The sequence below is a fragment of the Hyla sarda genome, chromosome 1, assembly GCF_029499605.1.
Source record: "Hyla sarda isolate aHylSar1 chromosome 1, aHylSar1.hap1, whole genome shotgun sequence".
Classification (NCBI taxonomy): Eukaryota; Metazoa; Chordata; class Amphibia; order Anura; family Hylidae; genus Hyla; species Hyla sarda.
Window position 1 is genome coordinate 169891855 of NC_079189.1, and position 12278 is coordinate 169904132.

Sequence of the window (12278 nt, forward strand, 5' to 3'; positions counted from 1 at the left end):
CCCTTGATGATAGAGCCCCTTTGCTCTACAGACCAGCCTCTTCACCAGTTAGTTGCTTCCCTTTGTTCTCTGTTTAACCCTCCAAGCTGCCGCCAACCCTCCCTTTCTCCTTGCTAAGGATAGCAACAAGGAGAAGTAAGAAGTTGTACATCGCAGCTCAGTGGGGAGAGTTAGGAGAGCATACATGGGGGAGCATACATTTGTACAGAGTGTAGATATAGTATACAAGTGTAGAGAGAAAGCACAGCACCCAGATTAAACTTTAGACTTCTGAAGCCATAGACCTATGTGTTACAGGCTGCAAACTGTATATTAGGGGGGTGAAAAAGAATGCAGAAAAAGACTTTTGTTCACTGTAAAAAGTCTTGATAGCCTTTAAGGATGGTGCTTTAGGGTTTGGTTAATAGGAAGAGCCAAAGACACCAGTCATTTTGTGATGAACCTAACATTGTAAGTCTCATTTATCAGGCATCGATAACGCTCACCGCTCATACCATAGTCTACTAAGACAGAATGCAAATGTTTATATGTGAGTAGTTCATCTGCCTCATTTTTGTTATAAGCACCATCAACTGTTAAACACCCTTCCATATCCATCCACATTATATCCCCTGCTTACTAACTAAGCCTTAGTTAGAAAACTGCAAGCAATGTAAATAATGTAAAATGCTATTACAGCATCATAACATTTTCCTTATTCATTTAAACAATTAACATAGGAATTCCATAGCTGTAAAACATGGCCCCAGCTTTACTTACAATTACAAACAGATGTAGAGGTAAAAAAAAAGAAAAGAAAAGAAAAAAAATGTCATAAAAATAAACTAGATTTACATTGTTTACTGTTATTTGTTGAGTTAGCTTTGGAAGTGTGACTGATCGTGTGTAACATGAACTTGTAAATGATACAAACATTTTAAATTATCACTTTCTATTATGATGTTGAATTACACGCAAACCAGAAATTGGAAGTATACAATAAAATATAAATTCTGGTAATACAAAATGATAGAAACACAGAAATCTCTGGTTTAAAAATCAATCCCTAATGGATATTAGTATCATAGATTTCATTGTTATTAATGCTTTATCAAAACTTCATATTATCCAGTGTGATGATGGTCACTTTCTGATATTTGAAGTAACAAATACTACTAATATCTGAAGAAAAAACATCTTCAGTTGCCGACTCACTAAGTCCTTAAAGGGGTACTCCGCTGCTAGACATGTTATCCCCTATCCAAAGCATAAGGGATAACATGTCTGATCACAGGGGTCCAGCCGCTGGGGACCTCGGCGATCTATGCCGCGGCAGCACCCCAGTCATCCAGTGCACGAAGCAAACTCCGCTCTGTGTCGGATGACTGGCGAACACAGCTGCCACGCCCCCTCCATTCATGGGAGGGGGCATGGTGGCTGTGTACCAGCCGTCATACCCCCTCCCATAGACATGAATGGAGGAAGCGAGACATGATGTCACAATCACAGAAGCTCCAGGTATCCATGACCGTAGCGCAGGCATGGAGATCGCAGGGGTTTCCCGCAGCCAGCCCCCCCCGCAATCAGACATGTTATCCCCTATCCTTTGAATAGGGGTTAACATGTCTAGGGGCAGAGTACCCCCCTTTAACCATGGATTGACCAGGCCAATTTAGATTTTTAGTAAAAAAAAAATTCTTATCTTCTAAAAGCCATAGTTTTTTAAATTTTCCATCTACAAAGCCATTTGAGGGTTGTTTATTGTACTTTCCAATGGTACCTTCCACATCCTGTAAATGTATCGAGTGTAAGTGGTGCTGCATAAAACATATCTGCGTACCCCCTCAAGCTACTCAGTGTACAGAAGCTCTGAACTCTACATGGCAGTTCTGTGGGATATCAGCCACAAAGAGACTGATGGAGGAGAAAGCTGCGAGTGTGACTGTAAGGAGGGCAAAATAACTGGTAGAGAGAGCATTGGTGTGCTGGACGGCTATTAGGAGCTGCTGTGGGTTGCTAAGGGCTGGTGAGTGCTGAGAAATCTGACCCTGTAAGGACTTTTCTGCTGGACTGCAATTGCAAGTAGAGTACCATGTTTTCTATGTCAAGGGCAGCTCTGAGACTGAGAAAGGGTCCCGGACTGCTCCCGGACAAGCCTCCCGGACTGCTAAAGGGCTGTAATTGTACATTGAGAAAAACTACAGTAGAGGACTGTAGTGACTGGAGTAAGGTAAAGAGAACTTCCCAGCAAAAAATGTGGCTACTATGGTCAGGATGTGCATCCAGGGGGTAGAAGAAGTAGGGTGGTAGTAAGAGCAACAAATGACCATGACATAACCACAAGGCAATGACCAGCCTGTTCACAACTTGTAACAAAGTACTGGGCCATCTTGTGAGAACCTTCAAGTTTGTGTACACTGAGTTATTATGAAGACACCATGAGTAATATACCCTCATATTAAAAGCCTGCTACTATACGCTTATGTAAATATACGCAAATTGTAGAAAAGGACAGGCGTCCTGCACTCACCGCGTAAGATCTGGTTATTCAGCTCCCATCTCGGGTCGCTCCTCCGGTAGGGAAATCAAGACAGCGTGGGGCGCTCTGAGCGCCCCACGCTGTCTTGATTTCCCTATCGGAGGAGCGGCCCGAGATGGGAGCAGAATAACTAGATCTTACGCGGTGAGTGCAGGACGCCTGTCCTTTTCTACAATTTGCACATCATTGATTCCTGTTTATTGTCCTAGCACCGCCGTGTATGGTTGTATCTGGTTTCCTGCCAGAAGTGAGTATCTCCATCTCGTGGTTGTGTGCGCTGTAGGTTTCGGTGCCACTGTGTTTGGTCTTTTTGGTTGGCTTATGTAAATATGTTCAATCTGTGTAATAAGTAAAGTTTAAAGTTATCCTGCATTAAAGTCACTTTTGTTCGCCTGTTTTCATTCTGTGCCATTCCCCCCTGCAGGTTACAATAGCCCCAAACCAATTCAATCAGATTTTTTTTTTTTTTTGCCTCTAGTTCCAAGTACTTCCAGCAAATTGTTGCAATTTCATCTGAAGCGTTAGAAGATAAACGTTTTTCAGCTCAGATTTTGTTTACTCCAGCATTTTCTCTAGCTTATCATTACTTGAAGAGTTTGATGCATGAATACGAGTGAATTATGGTGTAAAAATTTGAGCTAGTTCTGCCTGAGGAAAAACATTCATGTTACGCTACTTTCCCAAGGGTGTTTTGAAGTAACATTTCATTTAAAAGATGTAGTTGATGTATTAAATACAACAACTAATGTCTATTCAGTAACCTGATGCAACCATCCACTCATCTTATACAGGCAATTACTCTGATCTTTGTCTTCAGTGACATCTTAAGTATCTGTTGTCTATTCATATTAAAGTCATAGCAAAGTTGAAGGTAACATGCAATAAGAATATACAGGAATATAAATAAAAGTATAAGTTCTAAATTCATGATTTAATAATGGAATGACAATATATAAGCTGTGTATTCTTACTTGGCAGTACTGTCAGGCTATATTCACACAGTGTATTTTCATCCTCATTATTCGTGAGCTAAGGGCCGGGGAAGTGGGCAGCATTGCACTCCACTCACTGGCTAGTCAAGAGATCCTTACTTACATTACTCTACATAGACTTTTATACAAAGAATTATATGGATCTCTCAGCCAGCCAGGAGTGGAGCACAACATCGTCAGATTCTCTGTTAAAGGGGTACTCCGGTGCTTAGACATCTTATCCCCTATCCAAAGGATAGGGGATAAGATTACCGGCGACCACAGGGCCGACGGCGTATGACGTCACGCCTCCACCCCGAGTGACGTCACGCTCCGCCCCTCAATGCAAGCCTATGGGAGGGGGCATGATAGCTGTCAAGCCCCCTCCCATATGCTTGCATTGAGGGGTGGAGCATGACGTCACACGGAGGCGGAGGCGTGACGTCCCACGCTGTCGGCCCTGTGGTCGCCGGTAATCAGACCCGAGCGAACACGCTCCAAGGACTGATTATAAACGGGGTGCCGCGTGCAAGATCAAGGGGGACCCCAGCGGCGGGACTCCTGCAATCAGGCATTGTATCCCCTACTTTTTGGATAGGGGATAAGATGTCTAAGCACCTGAGAACCCCTTTAATAGCTCACGATTGGGAGTGAGATCCGGTGCGATCAACAACTTTTCACTGGTCTGAGCAATATCTCAAAGGTTGTTATCAATGATAGTAATGCTTTAAAGATCTGTCACCATCATTAATTGATATGTAGCAGATAATGCCAGATCAAGACAATCACTAACAGTGGAACCATGGGGGGTGCTTGGGGTTGGCACCATTATGTTTAGCAATAGATGGCCTATCCTGAGGATAGACCATCAATTGCAGTAGCCCCAAAAATCATATAAATCAAACCAAGAAAGATATTCAGTTTATTGAATCCAGAACTTATGGTACATGGTGAAACACAACCAACATTACATCCATAAGGCTTCAGTCTTCTCATAAAGTCCATGAAAACGGGTGACTATTTCATCGTTCTATAGCAAAGGAGCTATTATTCTTATAAAAATTCTATTTCCCCAACTTAGATTTGCTTGCATGGGACCTAAAAGAAACTGACAGCAGAGTTGCCTATACTAACCTGCTGGTACTGGGTGATGATGTGGGAGACACTGATCCCAATGGTGTTTTTATTTTTCAGATATATTCAGCTGTTTAGAGGTAAGTGGATGAGTATGTTTGGTGCACTGAGGACATTTCATACCCCCTAAATACACCGAGGCATCCACCCAGCAGGTCCAGTAAGAATGCCCCTTAATAAATATTCAAAATCATCCTCAGCAGATCTTACAGTAGATAGCACCTACGTTACTGCTGAAGCAGTTTATGCATTTTTTTTAGAGAAAGTTCTTACTGGACCTGCTGTGTGGATGTAGCAGTGCACTAAGGGGCTAGGGAACGCCCCCAATGCACCAAACAGACTCATTCACATATTCCTATTTCTGTTCATTTTTTCAAAAACACTGTTGAGATGCACCTCACACATGCTATTACCAATATCGGTAGGTTAGTATGGGTGACCCTGCTGCCAGTTTCTCTTTAACTAACAATGTTAATTTGGTAGGTTAAATAATAAGAAAGTTCATTGTTTGAGGGAAATACTGTATACTGTAATTGATAGGAAAGGAAACCAGACCATGTTTGTTTGCATTAATCCCATCCTGGTGTGAAACAGCTCAGGATTTCCTTAGCCCATATCTTCAATATAATGTCTTGCAACACAACAAGCATTATAGCTACTAAGGAAACTATAACAAAATTATTAAGGCCAGAGTAAATCAAAAAGTAGTCATAGTGATCCTTGATTTATATATGAGGTGGCTATCATTTTATCTCAGCTCCCTTGTCCCTTCTAAATAGTAGAGAAAAATGGATACTCACCTGCCAAATGTTCTACTGCTACCATTGTAATGGTGCCTGACATTTGCTCTTCACTACTTCCTGCCCAAATGCAAGAAATGCCCACTAAGCTAGTCACTGGCTGCAATGATAACCCCCCTCAGCTACTGATTGGCTGAGCAGGAATATTCTGCATGTCAACAAATCACCATAATATAGTGAACGGCATTGGTCAGACATCATCGTAATGATAGCAATAGGGCACTGGGCAGGTTGTAAAGGCCCCCTAACCAATTTTAAAAAAAACTTTTCTCTGCTTACATAACCCATTTAACTGAGCTATAAATTACCAAAAAACCAGGCCAAGTTCACGAGTTTTAGCTATCTGATATTATACGCTATAAAATTTTCCAAGAGTTAAAAAGCACAGATGCGAAAATATTCGGAAATGCTGAAGATCTGTGTAGTAAGCCAGTGTAGTACACAGCGTAATACGCCTTAATAACATATTCATATACTGTGCTCTCAGAGGAGCCCATATGATGTAATGTTTGTTGACACACATTATTTTTGTAATGATAAATAAAATTTAGTATTAAAAAATTCATGATTGAAAACACAAATAGAATTCCATATGGACAAATTAGCATTTGCCCTTGTAAAATTCCAATGTCCGTATGTAACACTGCACACATCTTGTGCTTTGATATTAAACATGATATGTAATGTCATCTAATATGTCATTATTAATAATATTATTTCTTAAGAATTATATTTCATCAAAGTTCTGTATTAGAGAGCTGCTGTTTACTGTATGTCCTCCGTACTTTTCTGTGTAATAAATGATACCCTCCACATGTAAGTTTTTGGCAAATACAAGTATATTTCTCTACTGCCTGAATTCTTGGCTGTCATCTCAGTTTTCACATGCTATCTTCTATACAGTTCTAACTACACAACAAATATATTTTTTTAGAAAGATCTAGCAGATATGTCTGAAAACGTTAAAGGGGTATTCCATTTTTATATATCAACTGACTTTAGAAAGTTAAACAGATCTGTAAATTAATTCTATAAAAAAAATTAAATCCTTCCAATAATTATCAGCTGCTGAAGTTGAGTTGTTGTTTTCTGTCTGGTAACAGTGCTCTCTGCTGACATCTCTGCTTGTCTCGGGAACTGCACAGAGTAGAAGAGGTTTGCTATGGGGATTTGCTTCTACTCTGGACAGTTCCCGAGACATGTATCATCAGAGAGCACTTGGACAGAAAAGACAGAAAACAACTCAAATTCAGCAGCTCATAAGTACTGAGAGGATTAAGATTTTTTAATGAAAGTAATTTACAAATCTCTAACTTTCCGGAGCCAGTTGATATATAAAAAAAATAGTTTTTTCCTGGATAACCCCTTTAATATTTGATCACATTATTCTCAGCCAAAATGCTCAGATCATGTAAACCCCCATAAGGCTTGTATAAAGAAAATACAAAAATGTTAAATATAAAAATCAAATATGCATATTGGAGTTTTTAGTCTATTGATTCATACCCCAAATGATGTCCAGTAAAAGAATTGTGTACCAAGTAATGTAAATTCAGACAATTACTCTAAATCCAAGTTTAGCCATATATATTTTTCTGAACTTCAATGATGTTTATACATATGAATGTATGTCTGGATGGAACATCTTGGTGTCCTATAACAATAACATGTGAAATATAAAATAAAAGTTATGAATACCTCATCAGCATCTGTTGCAGTTAACTGCAATATTTTGGATCCATCTCCAATGTTCTCTTCTACAGTTAGGTCAAGAATATCTGTTGGAAATACCGGTGGGTTGTCATTTATATCCTGAAGTGTGATTTCCACCTGCAGAAGAAATCGTAAGACCTGGTTACAACAAGGTATATAGCTCATTATGTTATGCATGTATATAATACACATTCATTGACTGATCCCACCTCTTCTGGTGTGTGACCTTCTAAGGTGTATAGGGGTCTCTTAAAGGGGTACTCCGGCGCTTAGACATGTTATCCCCTAGGGGATAAGATGCCTGATCATTGGGGTCCCCCCCCTTTAACCCTGCCTGATGTTAGATGTCTGAAGACAGAAGGAATGGACTTGTTGGATTTTACTATACACGAAAAAGCTTGTCTCTTGTGGGAACAAAGAATTATGTACGGTATATATATTGTAAATATATATTATGTAAATATATGCATGTATATGGGGGAAATGGCAGACAGCTATCTTAGTTGTATGGGCATCTTTAAACCGAGGAAATCAATTATAATACCGTTTCCCTGGTTCAACATGTGAACATTATGTCCCATTGTGAAGAAATTATAATGTTTAATATGACAATTTGTATTTTCTTAATTTTGTTATGTGTTCGTACAGTATACCCTCATTCATTGACATTGGACCTATCCCCAGGGAACTATGTACATATCCTGTGTATATGTACAAGAATGTGAAACCAAGTAATACTCTTACTTCAAGCTGGCTGTGCGCCATAGATAGCTGTCAGCCAAATGGTTCTTTTGTCCACAGATATCTTTCTTATTCTCCATACATATGCATTCTCAGCTTGCCTAAGAATGCCTATATTTTCATTGTGGAGAGGTGAGTAAGTGGAATAAGTCACTGCCAGACACCTCTTGAGGTGGTTTATCTCTCTTCAGAACAAAATTCATCTGCCAGTTGGGAGGCCATCATACATATTATATGGTTGGCCAATCCCACTGGAATCGGCAGGCCAGGCCAACAATAATCTAATCTTGCTGCACACTAGTACATTAGCAATTTAGATCTCCATTTTTTGTTATCATTTCTAGTTTAAAAAGCATACAAACTATTCCAATCGTATGTGTTTCCTAAAGTTATCAGTATAAGGTGGCCTTTGGGGCATTTGGGGTTAATCAAGTAGAAATGCTGTCTAAATATTCACAAGCTCAGTGGCATGTATCTGCCAAGAGCTGGCGGAAAACACTTCTTTAGCCACTGAGGAATGTAATTGACATACAGATGAGGGGAAATAAAACGTTCTTTGATATGTTTACGTATTTGAATCCCTCAGTGATAGAATACAAATTTCTCATTTGTATGACATCAAAAACTTTTAGATTTTTTTGATCCTTCAGTTCTAATAGCAAACAGACCTATTACTAGAGAGCCTAATAATTCAATGACATTTAGGCATTAGCCTGGTTTACATGTTATCTTTATGCAGTCTTCAAAAGTCTCTAAAAGATGCCGGAACAGGCAATTTTCACATTTTTTATAGGAAAGGTTGTTTTACAGGCACTCTGATGCAGTCATCAAAAACAAAGCTGTTTGTTTTCTTAAATGTGAGATGGGCTGTAGATGCCGAACCTCCGATAAGGACCAAATGACACAACTGTTTCACGTCTACCCTGAGAGCAATTTATTCATTTACTGCCTGCAGAACAGAGCGGCCACCAACAAAACAAAGGACCTCCAGTAAGGCAAAAACTTGGTTGCAACTAGTCTAAATCTAAGAGCGTTTAACCCTTGGCTCTGGTGCTCTGCATGACATTTCACAGCTGAATGGCTAGAGACATGCAGACGAATTATAGACCTCACAGCTTAGTGATAGTGCTGCTCTTGTTACCGCATAGGAAGGTATTCTACAACTAAATAGATGATAGATGGTGCCTTATTTTGTTTGACATAAATACTTGCAGATATGTGATGTGAGCATGTAAGCCTGTATACCTGACGTAGAGGCACTGTTTGCCTTGAAAAGCGTCATACATTGGCTAAATAAAGACATTTTCCTATCCTTCATACTGACTACGAGTGGATTGCGCCACAGCCCGGCTTTTTCAAACGTTTCTTCACACTACAATATGGAAATTCACACAATGAACAATCCTATTTAGAAAATACTGTGTATCTATTTGTCTAATTAAAGGCCTCTCTATATATCATTGTTAGAGTCTTCAATGGTTCCATATTTCAAAAAATCAATAGGAGGCTGCTACAAGCAGATTCCATTTTGAATTTCCTTTAGAATTAGAGTGGAATCTCCGTAGTTGACAGTTTCCCTAGTAGCAAAAAAATCTCTGTATGCAAAGTCAGGGCTGACAAGAACGTCATTACAGTGAATTATCTGAACTTGTCTTATTGTGGTTCATAGTGTTATATGTACATTCTCCAATGCTATTCAGTGAATAGATGACAGATGTTTTTTCCAGGCTATTAGTAGGGCTGGACATGTATAGGTCTAAAACCACAGTTTCTAGACTGCTTACAATATGCCGAATACTCATTTATATGCAGTGTTTGTTTTCAGAAACTGATCACTGTGACATATAGACAAGGAAAGAGTAAAATATTCCTCCTATGTCCACTAAACATAGCAGATCGCAGCTACACAAACATGTTAAATTCCATTGCTAAACCTATTGAGACCTAAAGAATTGCAATCCTGACTCCTTTGTCTCAGAATATACTGTAAATTCCCTTTTTTCAGTATACTGTCCGGTGGATGGTTCCAGCCGTCATTGCCCTGAGACAACTAAGATCTCAGAAAAGTTCAAATAACTTGCAGCTAATTAAAGCTCCAGAAATGCTCCGCAGCGTTGGGGCTGATTATAAGGGAAGACCGTGAGATTAATAGATGGCGAGGAATGCTATCTGGAAGCAAACCGCTTTATAAAGGGAGACGGTCATATTTCAAACTGAAGGAAACTTGAAATACTACTGACACAGAGTACTCCTTAACTTAACTCTCATTGCAACACTTAAGAATCCATTTGATGAGTAATTATAAAAACTGGATAAAATAGGATAAACACACAAATGAACTTGCACAAATATCATCAGTAAGGGGAATGCACACACAGCTAAGGCTTGAGAACATTAGGAGAGTAGGTCTGCAGAGCATTTCGCTTGTCAAAACACTGCAGAGTGAAGAAGAAAAAACATGGATGTTGTCATTATTAGTAGTGTTACAGTATCAGTATAGCTTAATTCATGCCAAAATACATAGCGCCACAAAAAATTTGTAACTTATTTATTTTAATGTTTTTTTTTAAATTGGGTCATTAGAGCAGACTTGTCCACAGGGCTGAGATATCAAACTGCTGACAGGCACAGAAAGAGTTATGGGAAAGTGAGTTCATACATACCTGGCTGTAGTCTTGATAATGAAGCTTGTAGAAGGTCCTGATCACTGGCATAACAAGTGCCCAGGGGTTGGATCTTCTTAATTTGTGCCCAGAGCACCAAAATTGTTCCCAGCCCCTAAACTCACCTATGACTGGTAACTTGAGCATTCAATCAGGAGATGGCCAGGACTTTCTACAGTGGTTATCCCGCCCCTACACATCTTATCCCCTATCCAAAGGATAAGACCCCTGGGATCTCGTCTGCAGCACCCACCTGTTACGACTTTCGGAAACGCTGGAGGCTTCGGCTCCCGACCACGGTTATGGGAGATCGTGACATCATGACTCCGCCCCTGTGTGATGTCCCGCCCCTCAATGCAAGTCTATGGGAGGGGGCGTGAAAGCCGTCACACCCCCTCCCATAGACTTGCATTGAGGGGGCGGGATGTGACCTCACACGGGGCGGAGTCGTGACGTCACAATCTCCCGTCACCATGGTCGTGAGGCGTAAGGATGAGAGCCTCCGGCGCTGCCGGAAGCCGCAACAGGTGGGTGCTGCAGCCGAGATCCCGGGAGTCCCCAGCGGCGGGACCCCCGCGATCTGACATCTTATCCCCTATCCTTTCGATAGGGGAAAAGATGTCTAGGGGTGGAGTACCCCTTTAAGACAACAGGTATATATGGACTTCTCAACCTTTTTATGGGCCTATCAGCAGTTTTTTTTATAATTAAAGACTGCAGACAGGCCCATTTTAAAGTCTACATTAATAAACTAGGATTGTTTCTGTGGTTGGTACTGATAAAGAATCATGTAAAGACACCTTCAATTTGAAACTTTGTCTGTTTTAGGCAAAAGAATGGACACCAAAACTGGAGAAAATGTGAAAACTCTGTGATTTCTAAAGGGGGTCCCCATGTGCAAGAATGTGGGTCCCAGTCTCTGTCTTAAACTGTCACTAGAACAGATTGGCTAGGATTTACTATGGCTGCTGTGCTGAAAACCAGACTAGAACAATACATGGATGGAGTTCAAATGTTTTCCTTCCTCAAGTGTAAACCATATATTACAATTTATTATAGGGATTTCATCACCTAGGTGTCAGCTTTGGATTGCTTTATAATGTCTTAGACTGAAGGGGGCGCTGCAGCTGGTGTCTGGTAGGTCCTGCAAACTCAAAACAATTTCTATGTCCTGCATGTATCTATGTGATTATTAACAAAGGCTTAAGAAGACAGAATTGAGTGAAAGACAATTTCTTTAGACTTTCTTGAAGACTGTTGCTATGTGCTGCACTGTAGAAGAGGGAAAGAAAGCTCTGGCAGAGAACACTGACATCTGGATTCCTTTAAAGGGAAGAAATAGTTTTCATGTGTTTCTGCTCTTTAGCCGGCTTCAATTTGTTTTCCAGTTGGGAAGTCCAGGAGGCTAGGTTGTGGGGCTGCAGGACAATTACGTTAGGAAAACAAGGGGTGTTCATGTAATGTAATTCATTGACTGCGGCCCAATGTATAGAAATTCACAGTGGAAATATAACATAAGACAATTCTTACAGTCTATTTATAAGGGGGTGAGCTGAAGAACACTTTACTATATTTGTCCATGAGCCGCACAGACATGGCAGTGCCAGATTCCCTGAAAATTATTAACCACATGTTGGAAGCCAAACATCTAGAGCTGTCTAGAATAAATCAAGACACTTATGCTTGAGTTCAAACATACAGACTGCTGTCTCCAGTGTTTGCTCCCAAACCAGAAGCC

General features: G+C 40.3%; 1 protein-coding gene across 1 annotated transcript in view; it reads right to left on the reverse strand.

Moving 5' to 3' along the window:
• FAT4 (FAT atypical cadherin 4) overlaps window positions 1–12278 on the reverse strand; it is a 245383-nt gene that overhangs the window by 80507 nt on the left and 152598 nt on the right. The window contains exon 2 of the mRNA XM_056563751.1: window positions 7122–7253. Coding sequence (XP_056419726.1) covers window positions 7122–7253 — 132 coding nt within the window. The remainder of the gene's footprint in view (window positions 1–7121; window positions 7254–12278) is intronic.